Source organism: Podarcis vaucheri (genome assembly GCF_965113315.1).
Source record: "Podarcis vaucheri genome assembly, chromosome: 3".
In the NCBI taxonomy this organism is placed as follows: Eukaryota; Metazoa; Chordata; class Lepidosauria; order Squamata; family Lacertidae; genus Podarcis; species Podarcis vaucheri.
The window spans coordinates 100,798,290-100,824,478 of NC_138761.1; the positions used below are offsets into that span (position 1 = coordinate 100,798,290).

The following is a 26,189-nucleotide window of genomic DNA, read 5'->3' on the forward strand; positions in this document are numbered from 1 at the left end:
GAGCCAGACTGAGGTGGTGATTGGGCCGCATCCAGCCCACGGGCCTTAGGTTGCCTATCCCTGCCTTAGATCAACAAGATGCTATATAAAATGCAGATCTTGTTTTCAGGCTTAAAATATGAATAATCCAAGGTGCAAACTGATTGCAAACTGGAGCAGTCAAGGGCAGTGGAAGGAGGTGGAAGTTAAATCAAAGGTAGTCTATGTGGTGCTGTCTATGTGGTCATCTGTCCTAGCCAGCATTGTCCATGGTGAGGGATGATGGGAGCAGGAGTCCCAACAACATCCAGAAGCCAACAGGCTTGCTACTCCTGAGATAGAGCTAGGATAGGAAGCCTGTGCACACGACGCCCAGCATGGTTTGACAGGATCTCCATAATCAGTATCTATGGGTGGTGGGAATGGCTGTCCAACAAGATCTGGAGAATACTCAAGTGAAGAAGCAAGCTTTAGCATGGTCTTAACCACAGCAGTCTTGTTTTGTCCTGAAAAATGGATTTCCTGCTTGGCAGGGGGTTGGACTCGATGGCCCTTGTGGTCTCTTCCAACTCTATGATTCTGTGATTTTGATTAAATTCAAGTTGAGATGTGTCTAATAATGGCTCTGAGGACCAATAGTTTCTCATATGGCTAGGAGAAACTACTTTGGTAGCCTAGAGTGTAGGTACTCTTTACAAAATAAAAGGACATTGGGGCAAAGTTTTGGCATGGCTTGAGATGACTGGAGAGAAGGCAAGCCTGGACAACAAAGTGTACACTTGACTTGTTTTTATTTATGGCACATTCTCTCCTTTATGTGGAATGTTGAAGATATGAGAACAAAAGCCTACATCATTGCATCTGTGTTTCTGCTGTTGAGTTGGTGGCCACATTTACAAGTCACAATCAGAAGCTTGGCTTCCTGTTACATCCAGACCTGGGATCCTCTGAAATAAGCCACAAATGCTAGCCACCTTTTTAAACCATGGTTGGTTTACGGAGTATGGCTTATTGGGAAGCAAGAAACCATGAACCCTAGTTTGGTTGCAACTAGGAGCAAAGCTTAACTGCGCCTTCCTGGTTTGTTTCTCTTGATTGTTCCAGGGGAGGAGCGTAGTAAGAGTGATCAGGTAGCATGTATCACTCAAAAAGTAATGTGCAAGCTCAGAACCATGGTTTATCATGATGTATGAATGTGGTCATGTTGTGTCTCTGAGTCTATATAAATCTAACCTCTGGTGCATCTGGTGCAGTATTGTTTCTTGAGACTGGCTGTGGTTTCTATATGGCAGATGGTTTTGAACCTTACAGTATACATACCGGTAATATGCATGCAAACTCTGCTAGGTCTATCACAAAGCTGTGGGCCTTCCAATAGCAGGGATGATACTCATTTTCCTAGCAAATGAAGTCAGCTAGTCTGTACCATCTGTAGAAGCAGTGGTTGAAAGACTGGGGTGCAGAAGGGTGGAAACTGGAGTGATTTTTTTCCACAGTAAAGATATTGATGCACCCTTCTTAGGTTGTTTTTTTTTTTAAGGTCTTCAGAGGTGTGCCCTCTGGACCTGGTACAATGAAGACATGAGTGAACAGAGTTGGATGATTCATATGCACATGACTTCCAGCAATTGTGCCAAAGTTCCTGCAGCAATAATGTCCATTTCCTACCATGTTTGGTAAGAAGAGAAAGAAGGAAAGAGATGTTCTTCCAGTGGCCTTGGAATAACCAGAGGACTGTGTGGGAGTAATTAACACATAAAGGCTGGGCTTGAACTGCTCTGGTAGGATGTTGTAGTTGCTCAGATCACAGTCAGTTAAGGTTGGAGAATTTCCATCATTTCCAATGGGATTTCCCTACACTGAGAAGGGAAGATTCTGAAACCTCTCTTCCAGCCTGAGTTTTTCTTTTCTTTTAAAACCCCTCTTATTCACATGGGGATTAATTCCAGTCTTGGGACCACCCACAGGAGACAATATTTATTACATCATTTTTATTTATTTATTACATTTATTTTTTACTACATTTGTATACTACCTTTATAGTCCAAGGATCTCAAGATGGCATACATGGTGTACAAGATGGTGTAAACCACTTTAAAATAGCAGTTTGGGTAAGGAGGGCGATTTGAGCATCTTCCTATCAGTGCCTAACACTCTTTAAATAGCAGCCCAAGCCTACGCCATCTCCTTTATAGAGATTCTTTGGCGGACCAGATTCTGATGTATGAGCCAATGGCTCCAGATTAACCTAGCTGAAATGGGTCCCACTGATTTCAGTGGGTCCCAATATATCATATCTTTGAAATCAGTGGGAGCCATTCACATCAATTGGACTTAAGTTCAGTTAACAGGGTTGACTCTTTAAGTCATTATGTGAGTGGAATGACTTCTCCTGAACATTCTGCCCCCCAAATTTGCTCTTGGGGGTGAAGGAAACCCTGGAGCATATTTGCTGTGTGTGGTGTGTGTGTGTGTGTGTGTGTGTGTGGGCACATATGCGTGGTGGCGATAGGAGAGGAAGTTCCACTGCACAAACAGAAGTCGTTCCACTTGCACAATGACTTACTTGGAGCCAACCCACTGTCTCGTTTTGGTCCTAGGCTTCAGAGTCTTTTTCTGAAAACCCCCGTGCTGCAGGAGTCAAATGACGGGGTTAGTTAAACAGGATGGCCTTAGTTGTGTGGAATTTCTTGTGGGCATCTGAATGAGGTGACTTCAGTCTGAAACAGAAGGCTGAGCTCATTTAGGCCCCGCTAGCCTGGCATTTCTTCTCTCTCCTCTGCAAAGCTAATCAAAGTTCTCAAGGACAAACTCATAAAAAAAACCCCACCAGCAAATGGAAAGGAGGCTTTTATGCTCACCTAGAATTGACCCTGGCTCAAGTCCCAATACACAGCTGGGAACAGTAAGAATAAAATAGTAACAGGGCATGTTTGACAATGCCACAACCTCGTCCCGCGGATCTGAATAGTTTTTACATTTCTTAGGAGCGGCAGCTGATTTATTTTATATGAAATCTATTTACATTAGGAATGTTAATTACTCTGCTGTTGAGGTGGGGAAATGGAAAAAAATAAATCTTCCATAGGGCTGTTTCGAGCTGAAGGGAATCAACCCATAGATCTTTATCAAACAATAGCTTGCTTCCTAATGGGAAGCGAAGGCTGATTTGTTTTCCTTCTTGTTTACAGCTGCCATACTGTACTGCCAAGACATTATCATGAGTCTGTTGTTTACAGCAGGCGAAAGTGAGGAGGGTCGAGGTCCTTGAGCAGCAGGGGCGGATAAAGAAAATCGGAGATCAGTAGAAGGCCTTTGTTTAACTTTTCTTCTTGTTGTTCACAGAAAATGGGTCACAAGGTAATGTTTTCTCTCTGGGTTTATATGGTCATTTCCCTTCCCTCTGCAAACTGCCCCTGGGCACACAATCATGTAGTGAATTTCCCCACATCTCACCAATATTCTGCTGTGGTTTTTTGTGGGGGGAAATCAGACAGCTCTAAAAAGGGCTGGTCCGATTGTTTAAACATGTTTCAAAAGGGAGTTTGCATGCAAAGGAGGGGAAAATAGAGTTGGTTATAACATACAGAGTACAAAATACCATTGTGAAATCTTTCTGGAGATCATTTAAAGAGGGTTTCTTTCTCAAGAAGCATTTTTAGGGCATTCTGGTATCTTCTGAGATACACCGAATAGCCGAGGGCTGCAGTTTAATCCATAACGGTTGGTCAAAGAGCAGTTCGGTTTAGCAACACCCCAAGCAGAAACAAATGTAGCACCTTTGTGATTGGCATCTTCCTGCAGTGCCAAGGAAATCTTCCTGCAAAGAAACCCGGTGGCAAAAGGCTGTGTGCATGATATACCTTTAAAGGATGCTAGGAGGACATTTCCCACCTCAAATAATTATCTGCGTATTGTAGGTTGTTAAGGGTTGCTTGGAATTGGAATTCTGAGGGGTTAAACACAGTGCCCAGAACTCTTTGAGGGAAAGAATGTACTTTGAATATGTGTATGCAGCTCTGGTTTGTAGTTTTGTGCACATGGGTACAGTAGCCAGCATTGCTTATTTTAAGGCAAATAATTTCATTATTAGTAAGGGCCTCAGTGGCTGCCACACTATCTTTGATTTTCTTGTTTTTTATAGAGACCAGGCGATGAAGAAATTGTCAAATTGTTGCAGTCCTGTGTTTTTATTTGTCATCCTAGGTTTTTTCCCAGGCCTGTTCATGTTGACTCTTTTGGCGGGCGGGACATTATACTTTTGCAAACAATTGTAGCACCAGCTTGTCTGTTGTGGAAAAATCTTTCTTTCTCAAAAAGGAAGCAGTAAAACAGGCAGGAACTGCAACATTAAGCTTTTAATTAAGTAGTGGAAGGGGCAGAGAGTCAACATTTTGGGTGGATTTCAGTGCTGCCCATGTTTGAGTTCGAGGCAATGGGACTTTTCCTTTCTCTCCTTCATCTGCAATCCCACGTGCACCACAAATATTTGCTCTGGAAGTTTGGGAGATGCTTGCCTTGACATAATGGATCTGTCAGCCTTTAAGGTGCCACAGATCTCTATTTGCATACATAGTCATGAAGCAACCATCAGTCCCTGGTTTATTTTCGATATTTATGCAAACCCCCATAGTGGTGACTCCAGAGCAGGTATCAGACAAGCTGCCCAGTAGCTATTGCATTGTACAAAACAACGAAGTAGCCAGGGATAACATCGCAGCTCCCTGGTGGGGATTTTTGACTTCTAATGCTCAGGGAAGCAAAACCCTTCCCAATATGGCTGGCTGAGATAAATGGCCACTTGCTGCTATGTGTAAAGGGGAGGCATAACCACACTGCGCCTTGACCAGTATTTACATAAAGATTCCCATCAAAGCCAAACAAGAAATAAATACCACCAGCAAGGTTTTCCGCCCTTCTTGAACAGAGACAGATACCAGAGAAAGTAATGCAGGCCATCTTTCAGAACTGATAAATGTTTTTAATCATATTTTTTAAAGCTGAGAGCTGTGAGCTATGTGACTTTTTAAAGTACCTTGCGCCGTAAGCAGGGTACAGCTATGGACCCCAGTATCTGTTGGACATCTTGTACTGAACCTCTTCCTGTTCACATCATCAGAGGCTGTTCTCTTATTTGTGCCAATATGAATGGGGAGAGAGTATTTTTCAGGGTGGCACCTTCTGCAGTGCTTTTGCTAGGGAGAATTTGTTCGGTGCTTTTCTTGATGTGATTTCAACATCGGACAAATACCTTTCCCCCCAGTCTTTTTAATCTTGTAAGCGGAAGAGGGTAGCGTATTTTATTGTGCCTTTATCTACCATGTCTTACAGCTATTTTCAAATTAGTGTGGTTTATTGTGTTTGTTATGTGTATCATTTTTTCATGTAAGTGAAAGGCTGAAGGCAAAGAATAAATGTAGAAAATAAGCAGCAAGTGATCTGTAGTTTTCTTCCAAAATGCTCTGTTAAACTAATCCGCATTTGCCAGAGGTGATTTAAAAGCCCATGGCTTACTCAAACACTTATGCATTGTTGCAGCTGAGTATTTGACATTGGAGTACCTAAACCTATGGTAACCACAGGGGAAGTAATACCCTGGACCTTTGTTCTTTTTGCAGATGTGGAAACTCTAGGACCATGAAACTGACTTCTATAGCTCTATTGTGAAATCAAACAAATTGACCAATGGCACTTTGAGAAGTATGGCAGTCAGATGGGCGGGCGGGATCTCAGTGACTAATACAGACAGGTTTTCCTGTCTTAAGAGAAATAGATTGAATTGAAATAATTCAACAGCTTGGTTTCAATTTTTTTTTTTAATTCATCTGTGAAAATACTATATTTGAAGTGAAACTAATAAAATACCAGAGAAACTGTGAGCATTGTGACTTGTTACAGCCACATAAAGCGTTTTCACCTTCATGGAGTTCAAGCCAAGATTTATGCTTATGTGCAGCGAAAAGGCAATATAAACATTTAAATCATTACATATGTGCAATCTTGGAATACAATCGTAATGGTGTCTTTAAAACCAGTGGACATAAAATCAACTGTTTACAAAGCAAAGAAGGATATATGCCTTTTTTTAAAAAAGGAAGGTCCACAAACATCTACATCGTGGATATTTTAAAAGAATTGAAAGAATAAAAATTTGCCCAACACATAAAATACCACAAAAGAGTAATCTCATTTCAAACAAATAATCCTACAAAAGCACAACCATAAATTACATTAAAATTTAACCACTGCCCTTAAAATTAAAGAATGATGCTTTAGGAAAATATGAGCATGATCCAGCCAAACTGAAGGACACTTGCATCTCACTGATTTCAATGAGAGAGAAACACATTAAATAGCATGGAAATCAATGAGGTATGAAAGTGCAGAACTTTTGTTGGATTGTGTCCCATTTTTACAAATATCTCCCCTAGCTTAAAAATCAGATGATACTTTATGGATCTCAGATTCCCGCTTGAGGCCTGATCCTGTGGGCCTGCCACCCACCTCCAGAGCACACAGATCAAGAAGGAAACATCTCCCCTCACATCAGTGCTTGGGACGGGATCAAGCTCAGCAGCAGGCTGCTAGTGCTTCCTGCAGAGCTCCTGCTGTTCATGGCAGCATAGGTTGTGGTGGGAAGGTAGAAAAGCAGGGCTAGGCACGCCTTGCGGTCTGCCGGCCTTGTAGAAGCTAAAGCAAAGGCTTGCCTGTCATGTGACTGAGAGGAGCAACGGGAACTGTTTTCTGAGAAGTGGGTCAGAATCTGTGCATAAGCTCGCACTGCGTCAGCACAAATGAGACTATTTAACAGCTTAAGCCAACACACAGGATCTAGAGTGATGGATGTTTCTTTGTCTTCATTGGTATCTAAATGCAGCACAAATGTGTGAACATTTCTTTCACGTGGAATCAAGCCGTAGCATCACGAACATGTCATCAAGGTAAAGTACAGGCACTTGACAGTATAATGTGCAAGGCATAACCCCTACCTATCACAGTATAAGGAAGCTTCCACAGGTGGTGAACACTGAGCTTCTAACCACATTTGCCCCATCGTTCCTGGGGTTTTCCCCCAAGACAGAGCTCAGTGCCAACGTCCCACAATTCAGCTCCTGCTGTATGAAGGCCCTCCAAAGGACTGTAAACTATAGAAATCTTTGCATAAAGAAAATGGCTATATTCTGCAATTATATCTAAGACATAAAATTCAGAACATGGGTCTAGCCAAAGTTAAGCAGTGTTAAGTCTTACTTATTTCTATGTGTGAAAGTTAAACATGCATTTCACTTTTCCATTCAACCGAATGAGACTTACAAGCATCAGCTTTGACTGGTTTGCATCCTCTGCTTTTAGCTTGCCTAAACAAATCTGCATTTTTCAATACAGGTTCAGTTGTGTGACAGCTGAAAATCCCAACCCTACAAAGCACAATATTGTATTGCCATAGCAAGCGGGTACAGTTTGGTGTTGGAAAGGATACAAGCTTTTTGTGGCCTCCTGTCAAAATAGCACAAATGCAATACATTTCGGGGGGCGGGGCGGGGAGAGCAAGAAGAGTTGGACTAATAGTGCAATTCCAATCTGCAGGCTACTTGAACAGAACAGGAGGACAGCTCTTGTTCCACAAGCACTCTCTAGCTGTGACAGACCAGTCCACAGAATCCTGCAACCTGCACAAGAGTACTGTAAAATCTTTGGGTTGTATCCACCAGTGACAGAAACTTTACCATCAGCTGTTGTCACTGGGTGACAACTTTTTATGTGGAATGGGCTATTAAATTATGAAAACATAAAATGGATAGTCTGCATAGTTATAAAACATTTCATTTTGTTTAAAAATTGCTGATCTCACTGGAAGCAAATCTTGAATTTTTTAAAGGTGTCCATATTGCTGAATAAGGTATTACACAAGTTGTGGTACATAGGCTCAGCATCAGTGTCAAGTAAAGATTCATAATTTGGGAGAAACAGGTAAGTCTAGCATCTTGGATTGATATTCGTTTTACAGAGTATTAAACAAGTGTTCACAAGGAACAAGGGAGTAATTAAAAGGTTTGAGCATTTATGGTGCAGTATTATAGAACAAGGCACTTTCAACATGGTTTTTTTCATATTCAGATCAGTAATAGTGGCAGCTAGACGAACAGATGGCTCTCTGGTGATTCCTGTCTTACTATTTTTCCTCTTTTACTGACAATTTGCTACTTTCATCCAAGTAGTGTCAGGGCTAAGACTTCCTTTTGCAAGAACTGAAGAATTGGGCAGAATCATTCTGAGCCAGTTAGATCTCCAGCCATTGAAGGAAGTTGTACGCAGAGCCAAGTCATAAGAAATGAAAGTTGTGGTGCTCGGTTATTCTGACCATTAACAATTTGTCTTCCATGCAGCAGATTATCTTGTATCATATAGCTAAATGTTAGAATTTGGCTATCACAGATGCAAAAATGGCACACATGTAACACATATGTGTATATCTTATGTTATGCTTGAAAGGAGACGTTAAATTGATGTATTGGACTTCTTCTGTCACAGTGGTGCGAGTACACTGAATTACAGTGCTTTTATGTCACTCCAATCTCATAAATTGGACAATTTTAAATAAAATGAATAGGTGAAAGTACTCGGGGGTGTGAGATACCCTAAACTTTACCTATAGTACATTTCCAACTTCCCATGTGCACTATAATGCATAGCTCTTTGTTATTAATAAAAAAGTAGCAGCAAACAGTAAGACTAAACCTCACAACAGCAAATACACATACTTAAATAATCCTTGTACATAGCAGAGACAGAGCATTAACTACTGTCATTCTGTAAATGCCAAGAGAACATCAAACACGTCCTGCAAAAGAGCAACATGGAATCATATTTTGAGGGAATGGGGACAGAAGGAAAAAAGCAATGATAACCCTTCAAACAGATAGTTTTCTGACAATCGGGTCTGATTCCTACATTTCCTAAATGATGTATTAGATGCTGACAGCACTCATGGTCATAAGGGTAGGCTCCCTACTGCATTGGTAATGCACACAGAGACCCATTTCAGACTGTACTAGTATAGAAAGTACCTGTGTGACCTAGGTTATTGAAGCGATGGGCCCTTTTGTATGTTGTTACTGCAATGTGAAGCCCAAGCATATAAAAGCTACTTTTGTTGCCTGCTACAGCACTTAGGGAATACATAAATCAGATCTTAGCGGTCACCTCATTCATCTGTGGTTATGTGGTTTGGGATGATTGCAAACCTGTTTTAGCCGTATTATTGATTAATCAACATAATACAAGGAAGCCTGAAATTCATCAGCGAAGATTTTGTAACGGAAGAAGAAACACGTACGTGTGGGGTTCTTACAAGTCATGTGCAATTCAGGACTTTAGGGGAAATGCAGGATCTTCGACGTTCCAGCCTGAGAATCATGTGTTCATGTTCAGGACAAAGAAAGCAATGTATCAAGCTGAAACAATGCAGTGTCAAACGGCAAATCATCATTTCTACACAACAGGGTCAGCATTCAAACTATAGATCTTTGATGTCTGAAAACTAGGAAAGAGAGAACTTCAAACTAGAGAAGTTCTTATGTAAGGCAGTCAAATATTCAACCAGTGTATACATTCATTAAATTGTGGGGGGTTTGTTTTGTTTTTTAAAAAAGCGAGCCAAGGTGCTATAGAATATGTGTGAAATATAGGCACAAAGTAGGTGCTCGACTTCATTCAATATGGAAAACGGAAGAACTAAGAAACATAGGATAAGGTGAGCAGATGGTTGGACAATTTGAATACTCTTCTGTAAAGGTGCAATATTAAGCAGTTTTGATTTTGGTTTGAAGATATACATAACCATGTCGCTTATCATCACTTATAGAACATTTCACATTTTGTATGTCATTCTAGTTCTTCCCAGTTATCAGTAAGGTTGCCTTTGCTTTGTCGCCTTATGCTAACCAACCTTCCAGCTGATCTGATGCTCCATCTTGACGTATTTCCTGAGCTTGCCAGGTTGGTGTATTTTGTGGAGCCTTTGGTTTCGTCTTCCCAACCTGACCAAGATGGATAGTCACTCAGAGTACTTCCAGCGTCGCTGAGGTTATCACTGGCAGGGATCTGTGGTGGCTCCCATCCTTCAATTTCGTCTGGCTTCCTGGACTGAATGTTCTGTTTTATCACCAAACTGTCCCAAAATCCAGCTTTCTTTTCGGATTTCACATCCTCTTTTAATTTTAAGCTTGTTCTAGGGAACAATAAAAATTTGTTCTTATTGGAACACATTTTAGGGGAAGAAAGTTTGACATATTTACTTTTAAGACAGAGGAAGACCAGAACAATTTTGTCGTTATCCTTGTATAACTGATCAAGTCTCACTAGAAATGTATTTTTATTTAAACGTTTTACATTTCTACTCTAGAAAAATGGCTAAACAGAGAATAAAATAATACAGAATTTATCAGAACGGAATACATTATTATGTATTAAACTTGTATCCTACCCTTTCTCCCAAATAGGAAAGAGAAGCTGTAGATTCCTATGTGCAACCAGCCTAAGTCTTATAAGGAATAGTGTTGATGATCTGTGTGTGAAAGGTAAGGTAGGCAATGCACATGTGTCTGTCATTTTGGGCTTATCTGCTCCTCTATTTGATACCATAATGAGCATATTGTTTCAATTGAAACTTACAGAATTTGCATCAGATGGTTGAAAGACAAAGACTGACTTGTGCTGATGGCCCTCAAAGAAGATTATGTACTTTGCTTCCACCCAACTGTCTTTAAAAAATCCCACTGCACTTCAGTAGATTGTCTACAATAACTGCTTTTTCTGCCCCATGTGGATCCTTAACTTAAACAGAATCTTACAAGCTGAAAAATAATATAAATATGACGTAAGAACTCTCTTGCCTTCTAAACTTTAAATTGTTTTTTTACCTGATTATCTTGATTCTAGCCTTAACACCTCTAGCAGCCTTGGTACTTTGATAATTTACTCCATATTTATATCACTTCCCACTCCCCATTATACATACCCTTTAGATTTTGGAGATTTACATCCTGTAAGTAACTGTTGTTCATCATCCTTATTAAATATGGATGTTACTTCCTTCCAACCTCGAAAACCTGCTCCTTGAACCTAAAAATGAGAGTTTTACAAATTAATTTAATGTATGCAAAATATAAGGTAGGTAAAGGTAAAATTTAATGTATGCAAACTATAAGGTAGGTAAAGGTAAAATTTAATGTATGCAAACTATAAGGTAGGTAAAGGACCCCTGGACAGTTAGGTCCAGTCAAAGGCAACTATGGGGTGCGGTGCTCATCTCGCTTCAGGCTGAGGGAGCCGGCGTTTGTCTGCAGACAGCTTTCTGAGTTATGTGGCCAACATGACTAAACCGCTTCTGGCACAATGGAACACCGTGACGGAAGCCAGAGCGCATGGAAATGCCATTTACAATATACAACACCGCTGTAGAAAATGGCACATTAAACCATAGTTAAAAATAAATTATGGTTTAATGCATACGTACAGTATACTAGTACGTGCTGCTGAAAAGTTTTTGCTTCGTTCCTCCCACAATCCTGGCAGAACAATAATGTCAGCATGTTAGATCTCTAAAGTAACTTTGCATTAAAACTGAACAACTGCCAAACATGAACCCTCATTAGGATTCCTGCTCTCAAAGGGGATTTTTGTCTATTCTCTCTGCTCCACCAATTGTGACCCAGGGAGAATGCAAGAGAGCCTTGGCTACTAACTCAAATGATGGGACTTTGAAATGTTAAATATGCGTGTTTAACTCTCCAACACTAATCAGGAATTAGCTACGAATATTTTTGATTCATTTCTTTGCCTTAAAGAATTATGTCTTCATTTTGATCCATAATGTGGATATTTAAATGCATAGTTCCAAAATCCACATTAGGTTAATACACGTATCAGACCAACCAAGATGTCACAGAATAATGTAGAAGTTTTTGAGTTCTTGATAACTCTTTACCGGGATAGCTGGCAAAATAAAGCAGGGAAGGGGAGGGAGAAAACCTCTGGTGTTGAAAGCATGGAGGCTGCATTTAGTTGCAGTCTTAAAATGGAAGGTGGGAGGTAGGAGACATTTAAATTAGGCTCTTCTAGTTGGTATGTAGGTTTCAGGTTGCACCTATGACTGCTGGAATGAAGAAATTACATCAGCTGCTCCTCCATTTTTTAAAGTAAAAAAAATAAAAACCCACCTGTTAACCAAATGTTTAAAAGTTCCTTACTGAGTTAAAGCCTATTGCCACTCATTTGCTAATCTGTTCACCGATATTATCAGGTTGAAAGTGTTGTTATAAAAGAAGGCTATAGAATGCTGCCTACTGTAATGAAACCAAGGAATTCTCAATTGTCTTTAGAGCTGATCACCTTTGCTGATAAGAGAACTCGCTTGAGGTAGTGGAAATTACCAGATTATTTTACAATAAGAAAGCTTTTACAGTGGGATAGGTTCCTTTTTTGTTTGGTCTAGAAGACAGTATGACAGAGGAGCCTGAGAGAATAGCCATTCCAGATTCCCAGCTTTCTTTTTTTTAAAAAAAAAATAGGAAGTCTCTAGCCCTTGTAGAACCCAAGGTGCAAAGCAAAATGGGCCTAACCTGTTCGTGAGTTCTGAGAGAAATCAGCTGGCTCCCACATTTCAGTCTTTATAGCCAATGAATAGTCACAGCAATCACTGATATTTGGAGAAATATTGTGGCACATTTCAAAAATGCTACCACCCTGTATGGAGCACTGAGACCTTTTTGCTTGCCCTGATTATGGCTAGAGTATGAAAGCATCTTTTCACCGTACATGGCTTACCTTGCAACATAGCCTCCTGGAGTAGGCCAGCTAGGGCTCTTGATGCATGCCTTAAATTAACTACAGAATCCATTCTAGCTGTTCTGCAATCCATTCCATGCAGTGAATTTTGCATGAATTTTCTGGAGGGGAACCACTTGGTTCTGTTCACCCCTACTTGGCTGATGACATAAAACATCAAATTTGTTGCCTTTATGGCTAAGGTTACTGAATGCACACTGGAATTCACCTCAAGCTTGGTTGCCTTCTACACTGAGGCAAATGGGGCATACCAAGAGGCTCCTCTGCTGTGAACTATTAACAGGAAGCAACCAATTGGGTGTGCAACCAAACCGTGTGTGTGGTATGCTGCTGTGCAGGATTTAAGTAGCTCCATTCTACCAGCATTCTTTGTCCATTAAGTACACTCAGTCTTTATTTGTCTGCTTAGCTTGGGGGAGGGGCATGCTCTAAAGATATTTTTTACTTCCGCAAACCTCAAGGTTCCCCCATGCTTGTTGATACCTTACTCTAGCATATAGGTTGTGCTGTTTAAAACGTGTTGCCATGTGGAGTGCTCCTTCTACTGTTCCAAGTCAGCCATCCATACTCCCATTCCATTCTACTGTCACCTGTCTTTGCCAAAGAGTCAACATCCATGGCCACTTTTAGGAACTGCTGAGCACTGCCCCATGAGATGAGCCACGTAACTGCAGCCTCTCAAGTAGGAACTTTCCAGTTCTGGTCTGGCTCCACCTGCTCAGGTTGGCCATTGTCTCCTGCAGGCTAGAAAGGTTTATAAAGAACTAGTCCCCCCCCCCAAGCTGGGCTTGGCTTAGAGCAACAAGGCGTTCATGAACTCTATCTGGTCTTGCTCCTTCATCCTGGCTCTAAGCTTGTTCTCCAGCCCTTCCTCCTAGTTGCCTTAAGATCCTGATTGCCCTTTGGTTCTGGCTGCTAGTTCTCAGCTTCTGAGTCTCTTCAGACTGCTGCTCATGGCCCATTCAAACACTGTTCACCAACCTTTGGAGGGCTAGTGGACACATTTGAAATTTCCTGAGAGTGGTGCCAATGCCAGTTGCATAATTGCTGCCATGGGATTGTGGCATAACACATAATAGCTGCACATCTAAAAGAGCAGAGAAAGAGACAGGGCCACAAAAATGGTACTTGTATGCCCTACCACCATCAATGAGAGAAAGGAACAACTGCATTTGCTCACAGAGAGAAGCTATTTGCACCACCCCTCTGTCCAGAATGGGGAAGGAAAGGTGCACATCCAATCCTGGAATTCAATGAAATGTGGCTATGTTCGGGCAGGGGTACCTTTACCTTTACCTTTATCCCTATACTGTAGGGATGCAGTATAGGAGATTACTAAACCAGTGTAAACGGGAACTGAGTAGGAAGAGCAAATAATATCCCATGCATTGTAGATTTCTAAGGGAATACTTAAATAATATGTGGGTGCTATTTAAGGAATTAACACGCACTCTCACGGGTGCTATTCTGGTGCCCCCTAGAGTACACTATGGGAGCCTTTTAAAATCCAAATGTAAAACTTAATTTAAATTGACTTATTTCCCCTGAATGTTCAAATAATTCAATGCTACACTATATAATTTCAGCCTTATGAAGCAATATCATCATTACTATTACTAGTAGTAGCAGAAGTAGTAGAAGTAGTAGATGAGCAAGTATAATACATTATATTGTTTTCATGACTGATCTTTCACAAGTGTGCTTGAACTGATTGTGTAGTGAAAGTCTAACTGAAGATTCTTGAAAGGCCATTTTGTCTTCTTATTTTTCAACTTCACACAGCTTCTTGGAGCAGGTTTCTACACTTTCAGTAGCCAACTTCCCAGCTCCCCAAAATAATCTTCTGCCATCAAGTAATTGTAATTTAATGAGCACAGCTTGTGAAACAAGAAATATGAACAGCTATGTGTCACTGTTAAAGGAAAACAAATGAAGATGACAATTTTGATTCTACTTGTATCAGCAGTGAAATCAAGAGGCCCTGAATCATAAGGTACATCAGCTAAAAAAAAAATATATATATATCCAAATGCGCTGCTCAAGTTATAACATGTGCATGACAAACCTTCCCTGAAAGCATTTTGTTCAAGATAGGAGAGGGAAACAGAGGTGACTGTCATTTGGAAGGAAAAGATCCCACACAAACAATGCAGTGAATCAAATAGTAAGATTGGGGAATATTGTGAAATGAAGAATATCAAATATAGGTCATTAATATTCAGAATATTACAGAAGAACATTTCAGAATAGAACTCTGGTATCTCCAAAGAAATAGGGTTGCAATGCGATCAGGGACGTCTTAAGCATATCCGGCGCCATGGTGCAAAGATCCCTCCAGCGCCCCCCCCCCGCCGTTTCCAAGAGTTGTCAACCTTTTTTAAGGGGGGGACCCCAAAGCTGTTGACCTTTTTTTTTAGGGAGCTGACACCACGCTTACACATTATCTCTAACAACAAGCCCTTAGAACAAATAAAATGAAAAGGCAGAAGAAAATCTAATTCCAAAGCAAGACTCATTCAAGACTCATAAGTTCTTCTAATTCATCCTCATGATTCACATCACCACACATCAAAAATTTAAAGCAATCACCAGCTTGTTCTTTAAATAAATTGATGAAGACAGAGAATGAAGCTCCTGGCCAATTTGTGTTTAAGTACAAACCCACACCCACTTTTTAAGAACTTTTTGTTGGTGTTTGTTTGTTTTTAACCACTAACTGCATGGAGAACACGCTCTCAAGTCCATCCTTACCTCCGAACTGAGTCCTAATGGTAGTGCGCCCCCCCCAGCTTTCCCCTCCCACCACCCCAAATCTGAATGTATCCCTCCTCCACCTTTTTCCTCGACAGAAGAGGTGGGGGTGACGTTCTCCGCACGCCCCCTCCCTGCCCCCTGCGATGGGCAGCTCAAGGCTTGCTTGCCACGCGGGCGTTCTCAGCAGTCCCGCTACTGCCGCGGGGGGGGCAGGAGGGAGAAGGGCACCGCGTAGCTTTGTGCCGCCGCCACCGCTGCCTCCTCTCCCAGGCAGGAAGCAAGAGAGCACGGCTGGCCGTAGGAAGAGCCATCGTCACTACCCAGCATGCCCTCGCGGCTGTTCCTGGTCAGTCCTGGACTCCTGCTGCTGGGCACCCCTGATGGGCAGGCACTGTGGCACAGGGTGCCACTAACCCTAATGGGTAAGATGGCCCTGAATGCAATTTTTGTAGTGTTGATACAAGATCATTAGCTCAGAATAATTTATAGATGTTCTTAACACCAAATGCATAATGAAATCCTAGGAAGAACAGTCTGAATTCATGATGTGAAACAACAACGAAAAATAAACAGATAGAAGTTAAGAGCCTTTGCAGATGACGTTATGATCACAACAGAAAATCCCCTACAATGCACACCTAGAATATTGGAATGTATAAATGAATACGGCAGATTAGCAGGATTCAAATTAAACTATGGGAAAACCAAAATACTAGTGAAAAATATGGAAGAAAAAGATAAAGTGAAATTACAAGAAATTACAGGATTGGAAATTAAAAAGAAAATAAGGTATCTTGGAATAAATTTAACATCAAACACTATAGATTTAAGTAAAGAGAATTATGGGAAAACATGGAATGAAATAAAAAATGATTTGCAAATATGGGGGAAATTAAATCTTTCCTTACTAGGGAAAATATCGGTAATAAATATGAACATATTACCAAGGATGATGTTTTTATTTCAAAGTATCCCAATACTAGGAGGAGAGAAATGTTTTAATAATTGGAAAAGAGATTTGGCTAAATTCGTGTGGTCAGGGAAAAAACTAAGAATAAAACACAAAATAATGATAGATAAGAAGGAGAGAGGAGGATTTGGCCTCCCTGACATGGAGTTATATCATGATGCGGTGGGTCTGACCTGGCTAAATGAATGGATCAAATTAGATGACTCGGACGTATTGGATTTAGAGGGAGTAGAGACGAGATTTGGATGGCATGCCTATCTAACAGATGAAAAAGTCAAAGTGCATAAAGGCTTCCTAGGGCATATAGTCAGAAAGTATATATATAAAATATGGGAGAAATATAAAAGACTCCTAGAACCGAAAACTCCTTGGTGGGCATCGCCAGCAGAAATTGTCGCAGTGAAAAAATTAAATATGAAAGAAAACTGGGCTACCTATAAAATGGTATTAAAGGAAGAAAATGGAGAATTGGAATTAAAGGATTATACAGAAATTAAAGCTCATATTAGTGATTGGTTTCAATATATTCAAATTAAGTACAGATTAGCGAAAGACAAAAAGTTAGGATTTGAAAAAGAAATATCAAAATTCGATAAATACTTAATACAATAAAAATAAAATATATATCTAAATTGTATAATTTGATCTTAGAGTGGGAAACAAAGGATGAATTGGTTAAAGCATCAATGATCAAATGGGCGCAAGATATTGGGAAAAATATTATGTTTAAACAATGGGGAAAATTGTGGAAGGAAGATATGAAATTCACTATGTGTTATACATTGAAAGAAAACTATCTCAAAATGCAACACAGGTGGTATTTAACACCTGAAAGAATAGCAAAAATGAATAAAAATTGTAGTGATGTCTGCTGGCGATGCAACACTGGAAAAGGTACTATGATACATATATGGTGGAATTGTTTAAACATCAAACAATTTTGGGAAACAGTATATAACGAAATGAAAAAAATGTTCAGATATTCATTTAGGAAAACACCAGAAGGTTTTTTATTGGGAATAGTACCAGGAAGCCTAAAGAAAGAAGACAAGACCTTATATTTATACGCAACAGTAGCCGCAAGGCTATTGATTGTGAAAAATTGGAAAAGTGGTACTGTACCAACAAAGATAGAATGGCTTGCCAAATTATTGGAGTACTACAATATATCCAAAACAATGGGAGAAATTGGAAGTATCTCAAAAGAGAAGGCAGACAGGGACTGGAAGGTGTTTAAAAGATACTTGCAAAACTTTATCGAAAAATCAGAACTCCTATTAGAATAAACAAGTTTCATTTCAAATATTGGAATACTAAATAAGATGGATAACAATGTGTAATAGAAAAAGAAGTATGAAATTAGGTTAAAGGTGTGTGAAAGAAAGTAATAGAAGTGGAAAGAAATTGCAATTGAGTAGATTGGAAGTCTAACACAAAGGGTGAGGGGTGGTGGATGGTGATGGGAATTATCTGTGGGATTGAGTGTAGGTATGTTGTATGTATGTAGGCATGTTGTATGAAATGTATGTTTGTATGTGTATTAATGTTGAATTATTTTAACAATAAAAAATTATTAAAATAAAATAATTAAAAAATAAAAATAATAAACAGATTTTCAACCTGCAAGCATCTAAAGGTGCTTCCTAGACTTAAGAAACTTCTTATTTAGTAATTAATTAAAAACTGGGGAAAGGAACTGAAGATTGTAATGGAACAAGAAACTGTACTCCCTCCATAACAGCCTATGGGTTTCACACAGAGATACAGTGGTACCTCAGGTTACAAATGCTTCGGGCTACAAACACTTCAGGTTGCAAACTCTGCTAGCCCGGAAGTAGTACCCCGAGTTGCAAACTTTGCCCCAGGATGATTACGGAAATTGTGTGGCGGTGGCGCGGCAGCAGTGGCAGGCTCCATTAGTGAACGTGCACCTCAGGTTAAGAACAGTTTCGGGTTAAGAACAGACCTCCTGAATGAATTAAGTTCGTAACCCAAGGTACCACTGTAATAGAATCCTAGTCTATTTTTCGTAAGGTTGCCATATGTGTTTCCACAAGTAGAAAGCTTTTTAAAGATATGTTTTCTTAAAAAAATACTGTAAATATAAATCGGTTCTGTTAAGAATCATTTATCTCCATTTACATCACGTGCTCAGAATTCTATCTTTAAATTATTTATGACAGTTTAGAGACTCAAAGCCTTTTTGAAAACAGATACTCATTTTAGCTGATTAGATACAATGGAATGGAAATTTGACTAATAATTGCTCCTGAAGAGATCCACATACCAAACAGGTTTTTTTGAAAGAAACTGCATGTACAGAGCGAACATAAATCTGCATTACAATGGGCAGCTAGAGGCAAGGCCACCATCTCACCCTCAGGATTGTGGGTGCCCGCCACTGTAACACAGACGTTCGATGTCACACACACTTGCCTTTAAGTAGTGCATGTGATATCACACACACGACACACAACATTGCATTGCGTTTTTGGAGAGGGGGGCTACGTGTAGGCATGTGCATGTGACGTCACACGCCTGTGTTGCAGCTGCCGGTGGCATCTCCTCTTTCTCTCCACAACCAGCGACACCCTTTTCTCTGGAGAGGGCTCAGACTCAGAGAGACTCTGCCCCCACATCTGAGCCTTCGCCCAGAAAAGGGTAACTCACTGGCTGGCTGTCGTGGGCAGCGCTGAACTGGTCTCTTGGAGGGCGTGCGGCAGAGGCTGGCTGGCTGCCTCTCTCTGGCTTTGATGATTGACCTTGGGGGTGCCCAGCCCCCACAATTATATTATTGTGGATGCCCAAGCACCCACAGCCCACTGGAGTTGGCTCCTATGGCTAGAGGCAAGTCATCCAATGAGACCTCCGTTGAATCATACACTGCATGTATCTCTTGATAATGGCTAGTGTGTGTAAGTTGCCAGTTATCATCCAGGCCCAATTCAAAGCACTAATGATATCCTAAAATCTTAAACCCCAAATAGCTGCATTAACACCTTTTCCCCTATTGTCCTCATCATATATTAAGATGTGCCACTCTGAGGTGCATCATGCTTCAAAAGTATTCTCCTACCAGCATCAGATGAAGATGCATCTCTTTGCCCAGCCTTTATGAAACCTTATGAAGTATGGTTATCCCTGTAAATATGTTGTTTCTAGTTCCCACTGCCAACTAACTCTCTCTCTCTCTCTCTAAAATTATATAACGATTTGTTTATTTTGATTTCAGCTGACATACTATTTGGCTATAAATATGTGTGTGTGTATGCTTCCCTGGGACCTTTGGGTGAAATATGGTTTATGTTGTTGTTGATTAGTCGTTTAGTCATGTCCGACTCTTCGTGACCCCATGGACCAGAGCACGCCAGGCACTTCTGTCTTCATATGGTTTATAAATACTGTTAATTAATAGGTCTGACTTTGTAAATATAGTAAAATCACAGACAACGCAAAAGTAACAATTCTCAAGGATTTATTATCATATACTGCCAGTGATTTCAGCTACGTAATTTATTATCGTTGTAGCCCTATGTAAAATCTTGACTACAGTTTTAAATGAGCTAGAAAGTCTCATGGAACTAGATTTTACAAAGCCCCACCTTAAAGGGGTGGTATTAGGCTTTTGCTCAGTCCTTGGGCTGAGCATAGCCTCTGGGGAGGGATGACAAAAATACTTAGTCCAGTTCACAATTACTAGTTTCCAGGGTTACAGCTTCCAGGAGAGGGTAGAAACAAAGTAGGCAATAGGCTGAACCTGTTAGATGATTGCCTTCCCAGAATATTGCTTCACACTGACATTCTTTCAAAGGTTGTCTAGCAGAGGGCTCATATCTCTTGTAGAGTTACTCTGAGCTTGGTGGCCACTGTTGAACTAGGCGTTGAAGCAGCTTAAGGAAGAGCCACCTCCTCAGTTTGCAAAAGGAGAGAAGTTTTAACTGTGCTGATTTGGAAATCCTGCTCCCCCCTCCCACCCTTCTGCCCTTGACACAGCTAATGCACGATATTTGTTTGTGGCAGCTATACAATATGACAACCACGAGAGGCTGGAACAATTACTTCAAGGTGAGCCTAGTACAGAGCTGCTCCAAGCCTCGCCTTTCTTCAAGAATGGGGGATGTCACCTTGCGAAACACAGGGGCAACAATGCAGCCAGTGACGCTGCAATTATTATCTTATAAAGATGGACGGTATAGCTTAATGCACCAGCTAGCACTTTCAGATTCTGTGTGTTAAGAATGAACATCTTTATAACCAATATTTGGAAGTATTTACAGATGAATTTTGTACATCACGGGCCAAAATAGGCTTCAAAGTTGTTTAAAAACTGATTACACAAGCATTAAAATATAACTATTCATAATTAAAATGCACAATAAAAATCCAATTAAAAGAACATAGTCATTAAAACAGAAGACTCAAGTTGGGAGATCAAGGGAAGGTCTGTCTAAACAGGTGAATCTTTAACAGTTGGCGGAATGTAAATACATTTGGGGCCTCCTATATTTCAGTGGGGACTGCATTCCATAACACTGGCACCACCAGCGAATAGGTTGCCTCCACATCACCACAAGTCAGTTATCCTCAGGCCATAGCAAGACAAAAGGGGTTCTGTTTGATTATCTTAATGCTCCTATAGCGCAATGGAGGGGAACTAGTTTTTCAGGTAACCTAGTCCAGAGTTGTTTAAGGATTTATATGTAAGCGTATATATAAGGGACGCGGGTGGCAGGGACGCGGGTGGCGCTGTGGGTAAAACCTCAGCGCCTAGGACTTGCCGATGGCATGGTCGGCGGTTCGAATCCCCGCGGCGGGGTGCGCTCCCGTCGTTCGGTCCCAGCGCCTGCCAACCTAGCAGTTCGAAAGCACCCCCGGGTGCAAGTAGATAAATAGGGACCGCTTACCAGCGGGAAGGTAAACGGCGTTCCATGTGCTGCGCTGGCTCGCCAGATGCAGCTTGTCATGCTGGCCACGTGACCCGGAAGTGTCTGCGGACAGCGCTGGCTCCCGGCCTATAGAGTGAGATGAGCGCACAACCCTAGAGTCTGGCAAGACTGGCCCGTACGGGCAGGGGTACCTTTACCTATGTAAGCGGCAAGACCTTAAAATTAGCCTGTGAAGATCCCTTCCTATGAGTATGATCTGTGCCCCAAAAGGGATACCACCCACCACTCAGGTTGTGGCATTCTGAACCAAACTAACTTTAAGGGAAGCCCTGCATAGAGCATGTTATAGTAGTCTAAACATGAGGTTAATAGTGCAGGTATCATAGTGGCTTAGCTATCCCTGTCTATGAAAGGGTGCAGTTGATGTACCAGCTGAAGCTGCTGATAGGCACTCTCTGCCATGGAGAGATAATATGGTAGTTATTCCAGATTAACAAATGTGAGTATAATGTTATGAAATTGTTGTTTATTATTACAAAAACTTCTATGGCATGATTCAACCAAAGTGTTTTAAGTTGCTCTGGTGCTAATGAGAAAATTAAAGCATGCTTATGTCACTGCTATCGAAATCAATGGGCCTCACAATCCTTAACAGTTTTGAGCCCCTGTTGTGCACAGTTCTTGTTCATACGAAACCTAGATCAATTCTCTCTCTATTTCTAAAAAATATTATCCTCTAAGCCCGAGCAATGTCCATTGGAGCTTCACTGAAGCCACATGAATAAAAAGACCACAAAAGCTAGTGTTATCCAGGGGCGTAAAAAGAGTAATTTCTCCCTCACTACAGCCATGTTGGAGTGCCTAATGTTTAATGTTTGGTTAGCTTAGCAGAACTCCAATGGAAACAATGGACGGATCCTGAACTGCCTCTGCAATACCCATTTGGCATGTACTGGAGCGTGCCTCCATTCTTTTATGTAACTCGAGCATAAGTTTTCAGTATTGTTCCTGGGACTTGAAAAACAAATATTAAATAAATAATTATGGAAATACTAGTAAGAATCTTGTTCTATGGAGAAAAGAAAAACCACAACTAACAAGAGAATCCGTTATTATTGAACTAGGCCTGTTTTATCAAGGCTTAATTTGGCTATAACAATACAGAGCTGGAACTAGAGGCATTTCTTTCCCTTGATACCAAACTAAAGTAACAAAGACTTAGTAACAGTAAAGTTAAAGACTGTCAACTCTACAAATGCAATATGGACAGACTCTGAAGTGGTATAATTGTGATGTGCTTCTGCTGTTTTAGATGTTACTTGTATGACTCTGGAACACACAGATTGATCACTTAACAGAATGGGTGCCTTTTTTTGCCTAGGGTTGTAGCTCTCCCAGATATATTCTAGTAGTGATATACTCAAACATAAAATGCTTTGGCATCAAATCCTTCTTTTCAACACAACCATGCACCTGGACCAGCCTAGCAATGGCTGAATGGAAAAAGCAACTTCTACTTTTCAACTGCTTCCCATCCTCTTGGGTAGTGAAGTTGTCCTTCCTCCTTCCATCACTGGATAAATACAGAATTCATTTTTTCTGTGCCACAAAAGGAAACAGATATTTCAACTATTTCACCTCAGATTAACAATGCAATCACACATAGAGAGAAGTAAGTCTCACTGAGTTCAATGGAGCTCACTCCCAGGTAAGTGAGTATAGAATTGTAGCCCACGGATCCTTGAAAACATACATTATTTTGGTAGAATTCCAGTAAGAAAAAGAGAAAGAGACAGACAGACAGACAGACAGAGACTCATACTTAGTCTCCAACTGAAGTTCTATTCCTAAATAAATCAATTCTTACCAGCATACTTAGGATTCAGCATTCACCGACGCCTAAGTACTGCAATGCTGCTCATTTCTCTCCTGAATACAAAACTCTTCTATTGTAGGTACTTTTACCTGTTACTAACAAACTCCTCCCCTCAATTACAACACTCTTTACCTTTGGTCTAGCATATCTTCTATAGCAATCCCTACTGTGACCCCCCCCCAAAAAAAATCCCTCTTCTATTGAGCAGGTATGTGGATTATCTTGTTTCCTGGGAGCATGCCAGACTAAAATCTAGATCATGTCTGAGGAAATGTTTACAAGTCCTGGGCCACAACAAGGTGTCATATTTTTTCAGTGTCATAAGTTACAAGCTGCAAAACAAGAAGAAAGCTAGTATAATTTGATGTTGAAATGCCAGCAAAAACATTCTGTAGAAAACAACAAGGAAAAAGAAGTAATACAAAACAAGGGGAAGGGCAGACTTGCATACATGTTGCTGGTGAGAAAGTATTGCCTTCCTGGCTGGGGAAAGGGCTGTTACTAGGATAAGCCCTTCAAGCTTTCCTGACCTGGGACCCACCTCTAACCTAAACATATATTTATAGACCCAAATTTGTGGCCCCAAATGTATTTGTGGACTTTTAATATGTAATGCTTTATTATGTTTTCATATATGTTGGAAGCCACCCAAAGTGACTGGGGCAACCCAGTCAGATAGGAAGGGTAAAATTTTATTATTATTATTATTATTATTATTATTATTATTATTATTATTAACCGTCTATTTGTATGGTGGCAGTACTGCTGTTGTGACCCACCTTAGATTAGGCTGTGAGTGAATCCCAACGCACCAACTGAAAACCATTGCTAGCCTACCTTAATTCATCTGCATCAGACAGCCAATGGGTAACATGTGGCCAGATATCTCCTGTTCACTCATTCTCGGAGTCTGAATGTCAGACCTCAACTTGAACTCCACCTTACAGTGAGGTGTCCTTCAGGAGGAAACTCTAGATCACTGACTGCGTCCTGAGGTCTAGCACCTATGTGTCAGACATCGAGATCAGACTGATTGGCCTAAGCTCTTCATTAATATTAAACCATTTGACAGGGTTTGAACATATTGTCACGCTTGATTTACAGTGATTAGCTCATGAAGTCTGCCTTGAGATTCTGAGAAAGTTTCTTCTTAAGAAATGTTCTAGTCAGATCCAAGTCACACAAGTGCCACTTCTTACAATGAATAGGCTTCTTCTACCTACAAAAAGCAAACAACATGTGCTAGAGAAGCAAACCATGTTTCACTGAGTAAGAATGAAACTCTGATATAGCAGCTGTGCCCCATATCCTCACACACAGAACGTGAACTTACATATTCTTTTTAAAGGTCCTTGGCCACTATTTGTGACACTGCAGTTTCCACACTAACTATCATGCTTCTCACAAAATCATGTCCATATGTCTGGCACCTAAGAAAACTGCTTCAAGGAGAAGACTTGACAATTCCCTAGGTTTAAGGTCTCTGGAAATGACAATATGTGTCCTCAAGACATTCCTGTGAATAATGAATTGGTAAAAATCTGAGTCTTAGATTAAAACATAGATTAAAATGCTGAAATTGGCAGCATTTCAGAATAATAACAGAATACAAACACCTAGAGGCCTCATTCAAACTTCAGAACAAAAGGAAAAGCACTACTTTGAGAACACCTAAGAATAACACATTTCAAAGGAATGCGTATGGAAGACAGGAAGTAGGGAAGAATGGGAGACATTCCATATCCTTTTGTGGCTTTTATTGTGAATTGCTAAACGACTTTAAAAAAAGAAGAAAAAAAGAGTAAGCTTAAAAGTAAAGGTTTCAGAAGTGGGAGGTATTGTGGAAAGATACACTCTCAGTCTGACTCTGTTGGGCATGCAAATGATCTGCAGCCTAAAGTGGGCATTCTGGTGTTCAGGTGATGTGCCACTAGAACAGAGCACTTTGAAGAATCAGAAATGGAAGGCAGCAGCCATGCTCATGTAACACCACATTATGTAAAAGTTACATTATTATAAGAACCTTGTTGTGTAATCCCAGTCTCGAGTGTTAATTATTTCAGTACTTTCAGGCAGTAAATGTTATAATTAAGACTGTAAAAAAGACACCAGCTGGTGATTCATGAATCTCATGAGTGGAGAGGAAAGAAAGCATTGCAATTCTATCATTTCTAATTTTGAAAAGAAAAATTATACTTAAAATAATAATAATAATAAATATACTGTAAGATTAATCATCTGAAAGTCAGAAAATGTCAAATTTTTACTTGCACACACTTAATTTGACCTTTCACTGTGTATTATTTAATTATACTGACACATGGACTCGAAATATTTGTACCTGCAATCTTGCAGGTCGGCTTGTCGTGCCAAAAAAATTTCTCTATTACTGCCATAATAAAATGTTTTGTGAAATCATAGCTACTGTTGTGTTTCTTCCTAAATGCGAATCGGCTAGAAGTTGAAATATGAAGTTTAAGATCAGCCTGTTAACTACATATCCATATGTAATTTTATTCACAGCAATCTTAGCTCTTTCAGTACAAAGGTTAAACATCAAAGCATTAAAATTAAGATTCAAAGGGCAAAATAAATCAGTGCTGCAACTGTTTTAATGAACTCCTATTAGGATTCTTTATTTATTCATATTTTTTTCAAACGTTAAACCATGTGATGAACATATGAAAAACCAAAGGCCAAAATGCTTGTGACTCTAATACCAAAACAATTAAGTCGAGTCACTGAAGACGTAATAGAGGAATGTTGTTTGTCAGCCTACCCAGATAAAGTTGGTGCACTGTAAAATATCCAGGAAAAGGAAATACTGTGTGAAACAAGTTTGAATTCATATCTCAATATTAAGCTTATACCTTTG

The 26,189-nt window shown here is 40.3% G+C and overlaps 1 protein-coding gene and 1 long non-coding RNA gene across 2 annotated transcripts in view; one reads left to right on the forward strand and one right to left on the reverse strand.

Annotated features, from left to right (window-relative positions):
- The first annotated feature begins 3,210 nt into the window (after positions 1-3,210).
- On the forward strand, positions 3,211-7,809 carry LOC309528381. The gene is made up of 2 exons (XR_014217728.1): positions 3,211-3,339; positions 5,598-7,809. It is a non-coding gene; the product is annotated as an uncharacterized lncRNA (long non-coding RNA).
- TDRP (testis development related protein) overlaps positions 7,052-26,189 on the reverse strand; it is a 32,847-nt gene continuing 13,709 nt past the window's right edge. The window contains exons 3-4 of the mRNA XM_082215696.1: positions 11,000-11,103; positions 7,052-10,210 (exon numbers count right to left, since the gene is read on the reverse strand). Of these exons, the coding sequence (XP_082071822.1) occupies positions 9,865-10,210; positions 11,000-11,103 (450 nt within the window). The 3' untranslated portion in view covers positions 7,052-9,864. The remainder of the gene's footprint in view (positions 10,211-10,999; positions 11,104-26,189) is intronic.